General features: G+C 39.8%; 2 protein-coding genes across 3 annotated transcripts; both read left to right on the top strand.

Annotated features, from left to right (window-relative positions):
• The first annotated feature begins 490 nt into the window (after positions 1-490).
• foxl2l (forkhead box L2-like) lies at positions 491-1,777 on the top strand. The gene has a single exon (XM_062392386.1). It carries the CDS (start codon positions 578-580, stop codon positions 1,343-1,345), a length of 768 nt encoding a protein of 255 aa, XP_062248370.1. The 5' UTR covers positions 491-577; the 3' UTR covers positions 1,346-1,777.
• Positions 1,778-3,294: 1,517 nt separating this feature from the next.
• tmem201 (transmembrane protein 201) lies at positions 3,295-17,484 on the top strand. Of its 2 annotated transcripts, XM_062391918.1 has the most exons (11): positions 3,295-3,483; positions 4,518-4,638; positions 4,734-4,928; positions 5,022-5,201; positions 5,613-5,968; positions 6,057-6,257; positions 11,869-12,089; positions 13,076-13,138; positions 13,245-13,535; positions 13,751-13,879; positions 14,486-17,484. In XM_062391918.1, exons 1-11 carry the CDS (start codon positions 3,374-3,376, stop codon positions 14,581-14,583), a joined length of 1,965 nt encoding a protein of 654 aa, XP_062247902.1. In that variant the 5' UTR covers positions 3,295-3,373; the 3' UTR covers positions 14,584-17,484. The 2 variants fall into 2 exon arrangements, with proteins under 2 accessions (XP_062247902.1, XP_062247903.1); XM_062391919.1 differs by lacking the exons at positions 11,869-12,089; positions 13,076-13,138; positions 13,245-13,535; positions 13,751-13,879; positions 14,486-17,484 and having other exon boundaries at positions 6,057-11,224.
• Positions 17,485-18,888: the final 1,404 nt, after the last annotated feature.

Raw genomic sequence — 18,888 nt, 5'->3', positions numbered from 1 at the left:
AGTTATTTTTTCTCATTCTTAAGGTTAGGGGAAATCAACAATTTAAAGGCAAATATCCCTTATAAATGCATCATTCTACAATGTCAATTGAATGACTGCTACGATCAATAAATAAAGAATAATCTTTTCTCTTTTACACATGTTGAAAAGCCTGCAGTGTGCGTCCCTGGGAACAGACAGATGATGAGATGATGAACACCACATATCAAACGCCACGTACAGAGGAAGGCCAGTCTTTGACGGTCCGGCTCCAAAGTGGGAATATTGGGAATAGTTTCTAAATAAGTGTAAACATCTTGTTTGAACCTGCAGCTGCACAGTGCGTCCAACAACGTAGCCCCGAACAGCGCGAGAAACCGGGCGAGATGAAAGACACCGATAACCACACGGTCGTGTACCTGTGGGAGGAGTGTGTGAGTCGGTGTGTGTGTGTGTGTGTGTGTGTGACTGTGTGTGTATGTGTGAGGGTGTGCATGTGTGTGTTTGTGCACCTGCGGACCTGATCATATCGCGGCTCTGACTGCAGCTCCCGACCCAGACCGGACGCGCAAGGACCGGACACCCGAGGCTCCGAGCCATGGACGCAGCGGAGACATCCCTCGCCGACCAGGGAGCGCAGCTTCTGGACATCAGCGCCCGCTCGCCCGCCACGGAGCCCAGAGGTGAGCCCTCCACGCCGGAGAAGCCGCCCTACTCATACGTGGCTCTAATCGCCATGGCCATTAAGGACAGCCCGGATAGGAGACAGACCCTGAGCGGCATCTACAGCTACATCATATCCAATTTCCCTTTCTACGAGACGAACAAGAAAGGCTGGCAGAACAGCATTAGGCACAATCTGTCTCTGAACGAGTGCTTCGTTAAAGTCCGCCGCGAGAGTGGCGGGGACAGGAAGGGCAACTACTGGATGCTGGACCCGGCCTTCCACGAGATGTTCGAGAGGGGCAACTACCGGCGGCGGAGGAGGGTGAGGAGACCCTACAGACCCCCCAGCGCGCCTTACCTGGAGTACCCGGAGCAGCTCTACCTGCCGCCCTACGTGAGCAGCCCCTGGGGTGTGCGTCAGCCCCCGCCCGGCTCGTCCCAGGTCATCACCGGTCACACCCGCTGCTTGTCCCCGGTGAGCTCCTACTGCCCTCCCCCGCAATTCCAGCACCCCCCCTACGGAGCCTACCACTGCCACCTGCCCGCCGTGCTGGTGCCCCACAACGGCTTCCCCTACGGCGGAGTCACGCAGCCGATGAGCCCCGACGGAGGCACCGTGTCCGTGGGGTGCAACTACCAGCAGTTCCCCTCCTATTCGAGACAAGCGGAGCCGCAGCTCGCCCTCTCGTTTGACCACTAGAGTTTTATTCTGGTGGGGTTATTTGACAGCCAGTTCACAGACTCTGAGTTCATCTGTTTCACTTTAGTTCACTTCAGCTGTCAGGCTCCACTTTAACTGTTACTTTGAAAAGGTGTTTAGGCTAAATCTGTTGACCATGTGAAACTGTTTCATACGATTTTTGATATCTTCTCTACACTTTACACTCATCAAGAACTATACTGTCAAAGTTCAGTGTTTTGCTTTAGAAATGACACAGATCAAGTGTGAGCTGCAGAAGAAAGTTTCTTTGTGTCTGAGGCTCAGTTTATCACTTATTATGTTTTTTTTATGAATGCTTTCTTTATTTTATTTTATTTTAGGCCTACAAAGGTTTAATTATGTTATTTATTTATTTTCTCTGCCTTTATCGAAATGATCTGACCTGCTACATGCAACACAAGGTGACTGATCAGTTTTCATTGAATTTCGAATGTTTACTTGATATAAGTGATCTAATGTTTGATAAATAAAATGTTATTTTTGCATTATATTGTCTCATTGTTTGACTTACTCCTATTTACGGTTTTAAACTCAGCAATGATTTTTTATATTGTTATTAATAGGAATTAACTTAATATTGGTAGCTATTAAACAAGCTGCTGAGGAGAGATGTAATATACAATTAGCTGTAGATTATTCTAGTGTCATTCTTTCCAGCAGTTTTTTTCTAGGGTATTTATTTTTTGCACAGGTGTATTTGTTTTTATTGAAGTGTTTTTTTGGGGCTCACATTTTCATTCTGGTCCATGTGATCTGCTTGTTTCCAAATATACATCATGTATCATAATGATAAAACTTCTACTCTTCATCTAAAAGTAGCCAAAATAATTTAAGACAGACATGATTTCGATTTTTTTTACATGAGGGAATTCTGAATAGTTTAATGCAAATAATTACATATTCATAACAGAAGCTGTACAGTGTATACAATTAGAAATACAGTTAATCCATCATTTACAAATGCTTACACATTAATGAACTAGAAATAATCAAGTGTAGGCCTAAATGGTCCATAATGCATTATGAGGACATATGTATTTATATATTTTAACGACTACATATGCAATTTTACCTAAGCAATATTTAGAATGTAGGAAGTTTACTTTTATGAATAGTTCTTGTCATTGTGCACATGGTACTAAAATTGATATAGTTACCAACTAGTCATAAAGTGCAGTTTCAGGGTTTGGTGCGTTCATGTCAAACCGTTGAAACTGCAACTACGAGCACTAGAGAGAGAGAGAGAGAGAGAGAAATAAGTTCACCTCGTCCCTTGAATTGTTATTCAGAGCAGGAGATTTAAGCCATTTCTGACAGCGACGGTATCTCCCTCATAGTGTCAAGACAATTGGACGTGTGAACAAACTGTTGGCAGAATGGCTGCAAATACACCACCGCTCTCAGCTATTTCAACAATAATATTCCCTATTGATTCTGAAAATCTGTGCCTGCCTGCTCTTTTATGTCAAAGTAGCTGCCATGAAAAGGGTCTATTTAACTAAATTTGAGGAATTCACAGTTTGCTGTTTTGTAAATCAGCGAACACTCTCAAATAGTAATTTCGGTTGTAAACCTCCCTTTTCCTCATTTTGTCAATTCTCCCTGAATGCAGCATTTGACCGTGGGAGCAAACGGGAAACAGCACTTCCTGTCTCATTCCAACACTGTCATGTCCCCTGACTACTGCACTCAGAACGCTGTCAAGTATAGGATTAAGCTCAATTTGAGTGAAGATAACTACACAAGCTCACTACAAGCATATCTGGCCAAGTCTAAATGTGTACTTTTAAGTGTTAGCTTGTTCTTAAATTGTTTTTAGTGTCTGTTAAGTCGACAATGGTTTTCTAAATAAATCATATTGGAACGCGTCCCGATGGTTACGCGGTTCCGTTTCCGCTCCGGGGCGTGTCCTTAAACCGAGAGTTTGCCGCGTGCTCTCTGCCGCCGTGTGAACACTAAACATTTCTCATGTTTTCTTATTTTGCTGACGGATAATATCACCCCGAAATGGAGGCGTTCAGCCAAATAATGCTGGATTACCCCGAGTTGATGTACGGAGGAGTTGGAGTCACGGCGTTTGCCGCCGGTGGAGCGCTGATATATAAAATCGCTACCAGGTAAATTAACTTCAAGATTGAGCACCACCGCGTTTGTTTTGTAGCTAGCTCCAAGCTAACGTCAGCGTTAGCAAACCGTGTTCGGTTGGTAAACAATGGTGACGTTTGTGACATGATGTTGGCAGCAGGTGATGTGGGGATATTTCTCCTGAACCGCCGCGAGTGGTGTTTCCATCTACGCTAGCCTAGACGCTAACTTTGCTAGCTGTGGTGCTAACTAACACAGCCTAGTATTGTGAGACTGTCTTTAAGATGGAAAATTGTTCACATTACCATCATACTTAAACCTTCTCGTTGCTGATATTTGGATATAATCGGGCGCATATTTTTTTTCTATAAAATAAGCAATTTTTTTTACTCGACATATTATCCATATACCTAAAATAAATCAAGCACGTCAAGGTGCACCAAACAGACTGAAATGTTTACACACAGTAACCGGTCATCTTACTTATAAAGTGCAAAAATGTGTTTCTTTTTTGTAATGATACGTTTTATAATACAATATATAAGACAGAACAAAGGCTTGAAAATGTTTTGAAAAAACAAACATTTAAGGCAACCTTAAAATTACTATCAAAGAAAAGACATGGTTGAATTAGTTAAAAATAATGCCATGAACTTTGCCCTTTTTTTTAACATGTCGACAGAGGATGCATTTCTAATTTGTAGTGAGAGCTGTAATATGCGAGGTTATTTCAGAAACCTGATTCTCTATTATTTATTTGTAGTTTAGTCTTGCATGTTGCAAACCTGCATTAAGTGATCCCAGTGAGCAGATAGGAACATCATTTGAGAGACAATATAAAAGTTTAGGTGGTACCAGGCCATTTTTGGCAAAAAAAACACAGTGGCAACCAGTGAAGTAATGCTGGTACTGATGTGATATGTCCTCTTTCCTGGTTTTGGTTAAGATTAGCTGCACAGTGTTGAAACAAGTTGCAGCTAAAATGTTGTATTTGCTGTGGGAAAATATTTAGACTTCAGAAATTCATCAACAGTTCATATGTAAAAACTCCACCTGTTCTTTGCAGAAAGAAGCCGACCCATGCAAGTGTGAACTGCTGGTTCTGTAACGAGACCACAGTGGTGCCCTACGGCAACAAAAACTGCTGGGACTGTCCCAGCTGTGACCAGTACAATGGCTTCCAGGAGGTAAGTCAGAAAAGTAAATCACCTTGGGAAAACAATGTGGATTTGTATGTTTCCTGTTTTTATAATGCTTTTTGTGTTGCTCGTCTTGTTTTCAGAATGGAGATTACAACAAATCCATCCCAGCTCAGCACAAGGCAGATCTTAACTATGCAGTATCTGGAAGCATTCACTCACCTGAGACACTCAAGACACAGCAGTTTGTCAACTGTCAGATGCTGTTGTGCAAGAAGTGCAATAACAACCAGTCTTTAAAGATCAAGCAGTTGGCGTCGTTTATCCCGAGGGATGATGTATGTACTATTATTTTCTGTTGACTGTGATGCACAATGAATTGTTAAAATAGTCGACAGTAAATGCATTATTTTTTTGTTTTTTCATTGTAGGAAAACTATGATGAAGAAATTGAAGCCTACAAGCACCACCTGGAGCAGACCTATAAGTTATGCCGGCCATGTCAGACAGCAGTGGAGTACTACATTAAATATCAAAACCGGCAGCTACGTACAGTGCTCCTGAACCATCAGCTTCGACACTCCCGAGACACCGTCAAGAGCTTTGAAAAGGTCCGTGCACCCCTGATTCCATTTCCACACACTTAACAAGTGGTGACTTTTTGTATTTGCTAATAGATAATTAGGAATCTTCATTTAGATTGTTTTGTGCATACACAATAGTCTGCTTGAGAGATCTAACAAATTATTCTTAAACATATACTTCAGCATCTCATAAACCTCCTAATGACTCCAAAGGGGGACTCCTTAATTATCAATTAGAACAATCTCAATTCTGATATGAATTAGTTTGAATGGCTTTCACGCTTGCTTGTAGACTTTATTGAGGTTGAACATAAATCAGCGTAACCCTCCACTGTATATTGTTGCTTGTTATAATAATACGTAAAAATAGTCGAACATTGATTTCCATTTGATATGAAACTGATTGGATTTACTCAAAACCTGTTGTCTCTCCTACAGACCTCCTATCCCCCATCTTCTCCCATGGGAGTCACACTGTTACGGGCTCTTGCCTTCCTGGTCTGTGCTTTCCTAATCGCCACATCTTTCTGGGAATTTCCAGACCAGCTTCTTTCACCTACTGCCCCACAGACATTAAGTGGTGGTGTCACTCCAAAACCCGTAAATGAATCCACAACCAAAAATGAGAGCACTGGAGACCCAACAGTTTGGCAGGGTCTCCTGGAGCTGATCCCAAACTCCACCCTAGAAGATGCCAAGCTGGTGTGGCAACATGGAAGGGAAAACCAGCTTGCTGTGGTCTCTGTTGGCCTATTGACTTGCCTCACATCTATCTTCCTAGCAGGACCTGCCAGGTAAGTGGTCGCCACCTCTTTCTTTGCCTTTGCGTCCCAGAGATGTTAAGTAACAACTCTGCAAGTTCATGTGTATCTGTATTTTTAGGCTGCGGAGAATCGATGCTGTGGCCTCTGTCCTATGGTTCCTCCTCCTGTGTGTCTACCTGGCTGAGAGCTACTTGTCTGATGTCGCGACCTGGACGGACATGGCAAAGCACTGTATCATCTCTGTCTGTTGCCTTGTCAGCTTTGCTGCTGCTGTGACAACTCGCAAACCACAGGGTCTACGAAGAGGCAAATATCGAAGGTCAGAATCTGAGCAGTAATCTTCAAATTTTGTTTGAAACATGGGATTGTGTAAATCTTCCTCTTTCTGGGAGACATTTTTGTTATTAGTGAATGACACACTCAATACATAGGACCTAGTATGTGTGTGTGGTCGATGATTGGAAAATGTGACTGGTATAACTTGCTTAATGACATTAAAACCTCGTCTTTAAGTAGACATGCACCACAAAGTACACTCAAATTTGTTTTTAAGGGGAAATTGTGCCACACATTTAATGTATTCATCTAATTATGTGCATTTCAAATATCTTATGAATACAACAAATTTGAGATGGACCAACCTTCAGAGAGGAAAGAAATGCATTTAAATATGTAATTTTAAAAAGCGGTAGAGAAGGATTTTAGCATTCACGCACCTGACTAGCAATAACTTATATATTCTAAAATACTATAAGGTTAAAAAAGCATTTGATCTAGTGTAGCTGTGGGTTGAAAATGATCCTCTAACTTAAGCTTCGGCTCGTTGCATGAAATACTAATCTATTTGTGATGACCCTGCAGGTCATACTCAAGGTTTCATATTTGAATAATCACTTACCTCCTTTATTGCTTCACATCTAAAATTTCTGAGAAAATAATGGACTTGTGTTTATCACTACAACTCCTTAAACCTCCACTTATTTATGGCAGACTTGCACCATTAGTGATGAAGGAACGATCAGCTCTCAAGGCAGAGCCTTGAGAAATGGCTGCCACTTTTTTTAGAAGCGATGAGGAATGTTTACACATGGTAGTCCAAAACCTGGTGTAAGTGCCACTTTAGCTCATTCTAAAAAAGATGACTAGTTCATCAATGTTGTTGAATTACTACTGTAATAGTTCTAACTTTTCGCTGATTCCCGCTGATCTCTGTCCTGTTATTATGCCCCATTTCCCCCCCCCCAGCTTTGAAATGATGGTTCACTTTGTAACCTCTAAGCAATTAATGCCAGCATAGTATTTCTGTTTTGTATACAGCACTTACATTCAGGTTAGTTTTATTTACATAGGCCAATGTCACAAATTTGCCTCAGAGGAACTAAAATCCTGTATAAAACACCCTCTGTCCCTAGACTCTCAAATCAGACATAACTGATTTGGGTTCTCTCTGCTTTGGGTTATCATCCCAGCAGTAGTTACTGTCTGATTTTTTATATCAGTTCTTGAAGATGAAAACATTTATTACATTACACTACATTACAAGTCATTTAGCTGACGCTTTTGTCCAAAGCGACGTACACTTTTAGTACACTCAACATTTATGAGGGGCCATTTAGGGGTTCAGTATCTTGCCAAGGACACTTAGGCATGCAGATGGGAAAGAGTGGGATTCGAACCAGCAACCTTCTTGTTGCAGAGCACCCACTCTATCCCCTAGGCCACGCTCTCCGATCCCCGATTTATGAAGTGCTCGGCTCTGCAACATTATATGGTCATTGACAGGAAACTTTCCAAGTGTCATGCAAACCGCAAAACTAGTGCTATGAGAGTAAAGACTGGGCTGCACTGGTTGCGTGAGCAGCATTGAAAGTCGAACTTCTCATTGTGGTACAGGTTGTATCATGTTGGAGCAGCCACACTGCCGACATGAGACGTGTTGAGAGAGTCTGGTCTCGTCTTCTTTCTCCACAAACCACGTAGAGCTCGGTTTAATTTTTTTCTCGGACTCAAATCGATCTTAATTTTAAAGATCCATCCGATATCGATTCATAAAAAGGAGGAATCAATCTTTTAATATATGCCTTTGTCCATGATTGTACCCATTTTAAATAAGAACAGGGAGTCAGAAACAGGGTATAGACTGTGCCGTCCTTTGTCCTCCCTCCACATTATGTCACATCACGTCACCTGCGCAAACCAACACACATCACTCAAGTTATTGGGACCTGATCAGATCATGAATCATCTTTCCGGTCACTTAAACACGGATGTCCCAATGATGCATGTCGTGTGTAGCAGGTGAACTGTACGTACACATGTTTTTAAATACTTGTCTTTTAAACTCTAAAGTGATCAACAACAACAAAGTAAACGTCAATACTTTTTAGGTCCTATAAAAATGTGATTAGTTTTTTTTTTCTCTTAAAGCCTAAATTGTATTCAGTGCAGGGATGACACTAAGACAGGAAACTCTGACATGGTAAAAGACGACCGGACCTATTAATGTGCGGCTGTCCTGAACCAGTCGTTGTTACAGTGCAGCGGCGGGACGTCGCTTAAAAATTTACTTAGTGGAAAACTTTGATCAATTATGTTCTGTCTCCGCATCAGTAAAAAATATAATATATGCATCATGAACAAAAATACTTGCAATACTTCTTGTACCTGTTTTTAAGTAAAAGCAAATTCACATTATAGAGTCTTAGCATTAAGTTGAGTTCTAAGGCCTCCTTTTTTTTCAAGGAAATACAGTATATATATCCGATTCTCACGTAGCAGCTAATCAGCAGACACTCCCCCTCTGTGAACAGTAGATTTCATGTGATATGCAGCAAATCAGCGACATAGCGTCACAGTGCGTCCTTGGTGCTCAAGGTTTTTGTGTGACTTGTTGTGTGAAGTATAGTTTTATTTTACTTGTTGTATTTATGCAAAAAACTCCACAGCATTAGAAAGAGTTGCACATGTTATCAGTTTATTCGACTTGAATAAACTGATAAATGCTGCTTTACCACTAGCAGCTAAAAAATACTAAGTTTCAGTAGCACCTGCCTGTCACCTCACTCGATCCCTTCCATTAATACTGATTGAGTTGCATGTGTTAACATTTAACCTTGCCAATGTATTTCAATTAACCTAATTTTTTCTGTGTTAGAATGTAGCAGGATATTTATTTACCAGTACTGTGAATAAGTATTACAAACTATTAGCTGTAGAGAGTGAACATAGATTGTATTTGATGGCTATTGTATGGGTTAAATTGCATGTTGTGTTGTGTTGTAGATGGATCTATGTTCTCAAACTAGTGCCTCTGGTACTGTAGCCTTGAAGCTTTAAATAGTGAAGTATTGCAAAATTTAAGACACTATAGATGCAGTTGTAAGTTTATGAGGATCCTATTGATTTGGTAAAATTTAGGACTGAAGTTACCCAAAGAATAAGAATGTGACTGAAATTGCTCCTGCTCTTCGTTTGGTTGCTTGAGGGGGGAAAAATTAGATCATCCAATACACAAATTGAGATGCTATGTAGTCTATGACCCAAAGTCCCTTTTTTTTAAATTGTTCATTATTGTATCTTGCTAATATTTGCATCTTGACAGATTATCTTCTAAATCAAAAACGCATGCATTTCTACACTAATGTTGGCAAGATAGCTGCAAGTATATGAACAGAGCCTGGTGAACTGTAGAGGAGTTGTGCTGTTTTAATGGACTGAATACTGACAGTAGAAAGCTCAATGATCTGCACCTGGTGGTGTGTGTCTTCTCATAATATTGGTATATTTTAGCTTTTTGTGTAAGAAACAATATGTTGTAATGTATTATCTTTGCCAATGTTTCAATGCCGCGTTGTACAAGCTCACTTACAATCTCTAGTGTCCATGTTTGTTGTTCCATGATACAAGGATGAGAGTAAGTGAGTGAACCCTGAGGCACAATTAGTTTTTGGGGATTAAGTGATCATTAAATGTGATTTGATCTTCATCCAAGTCAGAAGTATAGACAAACAACTCGCTTCATAGGTGAAGCGAGTTGCCCTTTCTGCCCCTGCAGATCAGACCTATACAACGTTCAGGATTCATTTTCTGCAGAACTGCTTCAGCTCAGAGAGATTAGTGGTATCATGTCTGGTGTGAATCACTCACTGGGCTTTGACTGGGCCAATTCAGAGGGCCCCTTGATAAACTGGGGAATTGATTTTTCCCCTCGATGGTCTCAAGCTGTCCAGGCCCTCTCCCTTCATCCTACTTTAACTTTTGAATGACTTGGATGAAGATATGACCATATTTTAAGACATATATGAAATAAATTTCCAAAAGCTCTTTTCTAGCCACTGTATTTATAACGTGTATATAGCCAAAGTTTGTGGCTGATTTTTTTAAGAGTTTCTGTATGGACCTGAGGAAATTACTGTTACCCCAAACTAAGCATTTTCCTCTGGAAGCACTACGTTTTTAGCTTTTATGGTATTCACTTTCAATATCGCCATGAACATATATGACGGCTATAAAACTACCTTTTTACTGATGTAAACCATGAATGTCTTTTTTAACCGTCCTGTATTGTTCTAGAGATCCAGTATGCAGCTGAACTGTGATCATGGTTAAGTTTTACCGAAGTGTTCAAATTTGTGTGTGTTGCAGAAACACTAAAATATTGATATGCCAACTTTTGGTACTTTTCAAGATAATGAAAGGTAGAGTAAGCAATTGTTAAGAATACACCCAACCCCCTTTAAGTTTGTTCACATCTGTTTAACAGAACTGCATTGACAGAAAGGGTCACTATAGGTTTGTAGCTAAGCTAATTAGGAAGCAACGTTACAGACAGTGTACAGAGCTTCCTTTCTCCCCCCCCAAAAAAATGTCCCATCTTCTCTTCTCTCCTTTGTCCTGCGCATGAGCATGAACACCCCATGTTGCTGATTGGCTGTAATTTGGTTGTGTGGCTTTGTACATGCTACATTCATAGAAGGTGACAAAGTGTGTCGCACCATAATCGCTTACTCTACCTTAAAGCAATAACTTGCAACTTCAACCTATAGTACAAATAAGCTAAATGAATATAGATATGTCAGTTAGATTATTTACTATGCATGTATGTATACATTCTATTGCCTCCATGGAAATGAAGCTCCATCCATGTGGAAAGGCTTCCTGAAACATACCCAAATGAAACAATGTTTTGGCTGCTTACATGTTGAAGTGAGGTGACTTGCTTGTATCGTTTGGTTCAAATTTGAATGCATGCTGTATATGGAAAGTAATAAATACGTGATGACTGGATACGCCTTCTGCTTTTCTTTTTTTTTGTTCAACTTAAACACATTATCCACTTTGTGTTTTTCTGTCTAGCTCGAAAGGGAAATATCAGCTTACTGTTTGACATGACAGCTGGAGTTTATTTTGTAGCTTGAGTGCCACTAAAAACAACTATAAGTATAAAAATAAATAACTACTTTTACACAAAACGTGTGTATAGGCCATGGATCATGTGGTGCTGTGAAAATGTGAGAGTTGAGCCGTGTTGCTGAGCAGCGTTTCTCCTGGAGCTTTTGTTCTCTTGGCACTTTCACCTGCTGTGTGTTGTCAGACAGCTGCAGTAGCATTTAAGCGACAGCCTCGGCGTACACTGCTGCCGTCAGTTAAGTGCTCAGATTAAATGGAAATCAGAGCTGTGTGGTAGAGAGTCGCTGCACTGATTTGATTTTCAACACTTGTACTCTACTCTATTAATATCGTACTTTGGCAATGTTGGGGAACAAAAACTGATTCACAAAATCTTGGAACTGAAAATCCAATGTTCCCCATGGAGTCATCTGACTGCTGTGATGTTTTTCACCAACTAAATGATGTGCAATGGTTTTGAAAGCTTTCATTGATGATTTGGATATCTGGTAGTAGACCGTTGCAATGCTCTTGTGTTGCAGATACCTTTCAGGCAGCTCTGCGGCGCCCCCCTTCACCAGCCAGCTTCCTCTGCTCGCACCTGACCTGACTGAGTCCTTCATCCCCAGCCCGCCCCCGAACCTCTCCAAGCTCTTCAGCTGCCAACAGAGTCGTCGCCTGTGCAAAGATTCCCCTTCCTCGCTGCCTGGGCGACTCAGCAGGGCCCTCTGCCTCGGCACCATCCCCTCCTTCAAACGGACAGGTAACAACTAAATCAATTTGACTTGACCGACAGGAGAGAACAATTACTAAATCAAATAATACTTCCAAGTTTTTCTGTGTCTTTTGGTATAATCTGAAGATGTAGTTCAATTTCAGTTATTCGTAATTGTAGTATGAATTTCTTCAACAGGGGCAGATGGGAATTTTCAGCCCACCTCTGTCTAAACTTCATGTTGCAGTGGCTGCCCAGAAAAGTTAGATTTGAAGTTGCTTCTCACATTGCACTACCTTGTATACAAGTGAGATTTATAGCTGATTTATATTCAGTTTCTGCCTCACTACATTTAATTAGGTCACTCTCCAAAAAATATGACTGAAGGCTATGGCATTTCGTTGTCAGAGATTTGTGTTAAATGCTGTGGTGCATCTTTTATTTTTTCAACATAAATTATGAACGTATCAGTTTATTTTTATCTGGCATATTTTTGATGATATTGCACATAATTGGGATGTAGATTTATGTAAGTAATGTGATTTTACACTAGATGGTTTTGTTCCTCTCCTTGGTCTGGGCGGAGCTCAAAGCTAAGACTCCCCAAAAACCGAAAAATAAATAAACCTACAGGTGTAGGTGCCTATCGGTTGTGTCACTGATGAGCTGGTCAGATGGGGTGGGAGGGAGGTGCCACCCATCTTTCGGGGCCTCGTCTGACCTCACAGCCCCATGCACAACATTTTCTCTCTCCTTTACAAGAAGCACTTCCTTAGAACAGTGAACTGAATGTTGTATTGTTAACAGCCATCTGAACACTAGACCTTTTTATTTTAAGAAATTCTAAACCGCTTTTTATTTTTCTTCTTACAATTCATCCCACTGAATCAACAAATGAATCATAGTTAAATATCAGTCAATAATAAAACGGTTTTATTTTAGATTTTCTTATGTGTTATGTGTTTTGTTTCTGACCAACTGACTCAAACCGGTTGTGATTAAAATGGTGTGATTTGTATTTTGTGTATTTTCAGATTCTGGTTACCTGTTTAGTGGAAGCAAACCAGCCTCACAATATAAAGACTCCCCGCCTTCAGGTATTTAAACTCCAGGTTGTTTTGGGAACTTCTCCTTATCCCTGTGTTTTTAAATAATTCCTATCCCCTTGTGATTGACATTTTTACTCTTTTTCTTTTGCCACAGACTACTTTTCACTGAAGTCAGGGAGCCGCCCATCATCTCCCAGTCCATCTCCCCCTCCTTCAATAGCTGGGTCATGTACATCCAGTCTTAGTTCCGCCAGACAGCGCCGCCCCCTCATCAGCCCTGCTCGCCTCAACATCTGCACTCAGAAAATGTGGCTTTTCACAACGGAGCCAGAACCTAAGCATTCACCCCCGCCCGCGTCTCCTCTATATTCCACTGTAGGACCGGCCTCTCCCCTTTACAGTGGCTGCTTTTCCCCTGACACATCACCCTTCCAAAGCCTGAGCGGTAAGTACACCTGATGTTCAACTGTTATAAAGTTTGTTTGAAAAGGGGCTGTAGCAACCGCCGCAGTGTCATTCATGATACTGCCACCTCACCAGATGGCAAAATACAAATTCTCAAATCTTATTCTTAGTGACAAGACAGAGAAAAGATGTTTTGTTTGTAAGCATGTTTAAATGGTTTGACATATGGCTACATGATGATTCACCTGGTTGCAGATTTGAGTGCGAGAGACAACAGTGTCATTGATGAGGAGGAGAGGAGCGAGAAATGCAGCTCGTCAGGTTCATCCGCCTGCGTGGTCGGCACCACAACACAGGACCCGGAGAGCACTCCTCCACCGAAAGGTAAGCTGGTCTAACGGGGGGGAAGGAAACTGTGTCTATCTAAAGTTGAATTCATATTCAGTTTTGATTTCATGCCTGCCCCTCATCATATGGTTGAAATCTTTATCTGATGCCTTGTATACCATATATTCCCCTCCATCCACACAACCTTTATTTTACAAAATATCTCCATCGAGAAGAGAACACAAAAAACAATACAAATGCTCAAACATGCCAGGCCAGTAGGTGGCGTTAAAGTCTACATCAACAATCTGTCAAATACCAGAGTAGAACATTGAGCATTGAGTGAATTTATTGAGTGAGCTTTTTCTTGTTTCTGACACAAGCTCATTACACAAAGCAACAGTGGGCATTCAAGAAGTAAGCTGTGATTTCATGTTTCCTAAATGCTCATTTTACATGTAGACACACAAGTCTGAAAAATGGTGTTTGTAAAATCTTTGTTTTAGTGACTTAAAACGCTATTTTCAATTTGTATTTTCAATGGTTTTGAATTACACTGTCAGGCCTGTGACATAACTGTAAACCATATTCAGTACATAAGGAACCTTAATGCAACTTAGATGCACAATGATGATAAAATGTATTTTCTCTGTGATTCTCCAGGTTTACTGAAGCGTCTTCTCTTCCCGGGGCTGTTAACAGTGAGCCTGACCAGCAACCTGGTCTTCGCCTGCCTTTGTATCTACTATTACTGGAGATGATTCATGTCCTTCCCCCACTTCCTCTGCATTGGCCCTAACCCTAGATATGAAGTGCCCCTACCCAAGAGTGTCTCCTATCAAACAGAGCCACAAGGGAGAGGGCTAGAATATGGAGTTAAATTCATGCCAAAATTTAACAAACCAACGAGCTGTGTTTTTAAACACTGTGTGGTTTGCCAATACACAACCCCATAAACAAACTAACGCATTTTGTTTCAACGATCCAAAACGTACCAGACAAACAAATACACTACATATTTCTAACATTATGTTTCAGAAACAATTATCTTTCTGCATTTTATACAAAACGTTGAGTACAAAACTTTTGTCACAGTTTTCTTGTGTTGTGTCATGCTGATGATTTTCTCACAGATATTCAAACCAGCTGCTGATTGTATCTCCGTAGTCAAACCAGTCGCCTCTAAATTTGGAGTTCGCCAGTATTCAGATATTTACGGTACATGTTGAAACGTCCCAGAGCAGCTGACATCAGTCTCTAAATAACAGTATATCAATCAGGATTCTGTCTATTCATTCCATATCACATTTGGACTAATTGGCAGAATTTTGTTTGATATAAGGTAATTTAGCAGTGGTTCCGTCCGAACCTACGTAGTAACAGTACTTCATAGTTTTTGTACAAATAGTTTAAATCTTCTTATTGCAAGAACATGAAGCTCATAAACTATCTATGGAAGACATAGTACTGTCCGCTCTCAGAGGAGATAATATCAGACTGGGGTTCACTTAAAGTTTTGGTTGTGGGACTTCGAAGTGTAAATTTGTCTAAATTCATTAACAATTTCAAATAAGTGTATGTTTTATTTATATGAGATACATTTGTATAAATATAATCATATGTATTTTGTATCTACTCTTAACGTTATTTTGAAAACTGGAAGTTGTCGCTTTATTCTATTTGTGAAACAAAGTAGATTAGTTTGTTAATGGGGTTTTGTGTTTTCAAATCAAACTGTGAACGGTAGGGGAGTTGTCCAACATGGTTTGTTAAGTTTTGGTAGGAATTTAGCTCCATACTAAAAAATCTTCACCTAGGAATTGAGAGACCGCTCCCTGCGTCATCTGTAACCAACCAAAGTTAATACAGTGACAAACAATATCCACCGACATTATAATAGGCACTCATCTGACAACGGCAGGACTGACGGGACAGATCTATTGGTACGTTTCGGAGAAGTTTCGAGTTTTCATTATGGAGGGAACCAGGCCACATAGAGATGTCTCTAATATAAGCCTGCCCAAACAAGTGAGACTTTTATCTAGAGAATTTACAATATACTAATTGGGATGAGTGCATTATTTCTCCCTAATGAACAACATTCATAATACTCCACACAATAGCCAAAACAATGGAGAGCATTCAGCAGCATGTTACATTTGTGTTGTGGGTTTTGCATTTTTTTAAAGTTGTACATATTTTCACTTTTTGAAGTCAGGATTAAACAGCAATGGTGTTTGTGATTGTCATTCTTTGTACAGGCGGGTGACGAGTTAAAGGGTTAAACCAACATGAAGTGTCTTAGTAAGGTGCCGCAGACCACGACTGGATGTTTATTCCCTAATTGTGTTCTGCAGTACCGCTGTGGGGAAGCGTCTTCATTCACTGTTTCTCCACGTGTTTAATCAGGTTTTTTATTTGAATCCATCACCAGTGTATCTGATTCTACCCTGTTGTTTTGTTTCATGGTTTACAGTCAAGATTTTTGATATCAGTGTCATTTAGATCTCAACACATGTCAGAGGAGCAGAAACTCTTCTGTCATCCAACCATTTGATTCTCTGATATGTTCATTAGTTTGTAAGTTTGACAAAACCCCCATGGTCAAGTGCAATATTTACCAAATGTATTTTCTTAATTTATATTAAATTCACATCTACTTGACATTTTGACAAAGTGAACAGACTGTAAAATGTACACAGAATTTTCGTAAAACTTTAAACTCTACGCGTCAAATCTGGGAGATTGTTGCACTTGTTTTTTCTGAAGTGGTATTTTTGTGCGCTTCGTTGCGTTGTATTTTGAATGCGTCAAATCAAATGTATAAATCAAATGTCATGATTTACTGTTTGCGTCAATGCAAAACATATGTTTTACAAAAAGTTGTACGTTTGTAAAATGTGTGTAAACAGGATACAATGAGCTTGTTTCCCATGTCAAACCTTGTATGTTGTTATTTTGGGTGTTTGTTTTCGCATTCAGAGTTTTTTATTGTGAAATAACCATGCACCTGGTTTTAAAGTCAAGTATAATTACTGAAACGAATGTATAAACAAAAAAAAAACAAATATTTGTGAGAAGAACTTACTACTGAAAGACTGTTAACTAAAACTCAATTAGTCAACCTTACAATTAATAATATTTTGTTTAGTTTTTTAAAGCTAATACAACCTTTCAACTTACTGGATGCAAACTTGTGCATTTGTGCGTGATGTGTAACCTGGTGTAGGTTTATGTTTTTCCTCTGAAGGGGCTCATTCATCGAAAGCTGGTGTACATGCTGAAGTGTAACTGTCCTGTCGTGCTTAACTCCTGAATGAGACAAACCTCATGGTTCACTCTCAGAAATTTATTTTTGAATTTGTATTTATTTTTAAAGTTGTATTTATCGTGTTATGAAGACATTGTGGGTCTTGTGATGATGTGTGTGATCACATCACGGCTCTGTTAAATCATGGTTATTCCTTTCACGGTCTTTGACAGGAGGTATGAATAAATGTTCTCTCTGTTGATATTTTCACTAATTGTTTGAAGGTTTATTACGATGTCCAGTGCAAATGTTTATCTGCCAAAGCTGTTTGGTCTGTGTGATTGTAAGAAACAAAGTTGGCTTGTTTCATTTGGACCAATACTTTTTAAATAAAGTGTTATATTTCTAGTTATTTTTGTTTCTGCAGCTCACAGGTACAAATATCTGCTTTCCTCGATGATACACTCCAGTTAAAATGTGTCATGAATTTGCATTTTGCACTGTTTGGTCTTAGGAAGGTTCTAAGTAGAGTTTCAAAATGCAAAAAAAAGTAAGAAATGGGAACAAGAGACCAAAAGTTGTGAGCAGGCAATTTATTGAAAACAACAATTTACCTCAAATAGGCTGTTCATCAGCTGATCAAAAGTTTAAGACCACAGCCTTTAAAAGCCAAAATCTGTGCAAAAATTTGGATTCCATGTCATTTCCTGTAAAGTAATCACACTGAAGATCTCTTGAGGGCAAAGGCAAAAAAGCTGACCGTCTTTGAACGTGGTATGATTGATCAGCTGATGAACAGCCTACTTCAGTTAAATTGTTTTCAATAAATTGCCTGCTCACAACTTTTGGGCTCTTGTTCCCATTTCTTCTTTTTGCATTTTGAAACTCTACTTAGAACCTTCCTAAGATTCAACAGTGCAAAATGCAAATTCATGCAATTTTTTAACTGGTCTTAAGATTTTGATCAGGAGTGTATGTGTTTAATAGATGGATGCTTTGCTAATATCGCCCTCTTCTGGCATCATCAGCACGTTTTATCTTCAGCAGCATATTCCCCTCTTCAGATGCATATTCAATCTGATGAATACACATTTGTTTTGCATTTCAGTCAGATAGCTTTTTTTATAAACTGAAAACCAAAGCCCTCTGGGAGTTTGCATATGTTGCCATAGCAGTGAAAGAGTGGTTTCAGGATCGAGCATGTGCATTACAGACCGAGTACTTAAGGACTAAATAAACAATCATTCAGAATTTGTTATTTTAGATCCCTGCTCTCTGACGTGCTGTTTGTGTAAAGGTCCATTAAAACAGGTATCACCACTGGTCAGTTGATTAATGTCGTAAAAAGGGCAGCAAACTAAAACATTGAGCTTCCTCTTTTCCTCAGTTATACCTGCATCTGACTAAACAAAAATGTTGGCAAATTTATAGTCGTCATATTCTCTGCCCTTCTAAATTCTTTGTTCATGACTTTATCAATTAAACCTCAATTAATCAGACTTAAGTTAAAACCGTCACATTCCGAACTTCAAATCTTCTTCTTTATATCATCCCAGGTCAGTTGTGTTTAATTCCTTGTTTCCTTGTCTTGTATGCTGAGCTCCATGGCTTTGACTCACTCACCTCATTAACTGTTCTATTCTCACGTGCTCGTCAGGTTCTGTGCTGATCCTCTTTGCCTTGACCCGCGAGAGTCTCATCTTCTCTGTTCTCATCTCTCTGATGTCCACATATTTTACAAGTCTTGAAGTGAAAGAATTTTTTTTTAAAATAAAAATGTCATATTTACTGGGAAAAAGACTGAATAATTTCTATA

Source organism: Platichthys flesus, chromosome 7 (genome assembly GCF_949316205.1).
Source record: "Platichthys flesus chromosome 7, fPlaFle2.1, whole genome shotgun sequence".
Taxonomy (NCBI): domain Eukaryota; kingdom Metazoa; phylum Chordata; class Actinopteri; order Pleuronectiformes; family Pleuronectidae; genus Platichthys; species Platichthys flesus.
Note: the sequence above shows the minus strand (reverse complement) of the source record. Positions and strands in the feature narration are given on the sequence as shown.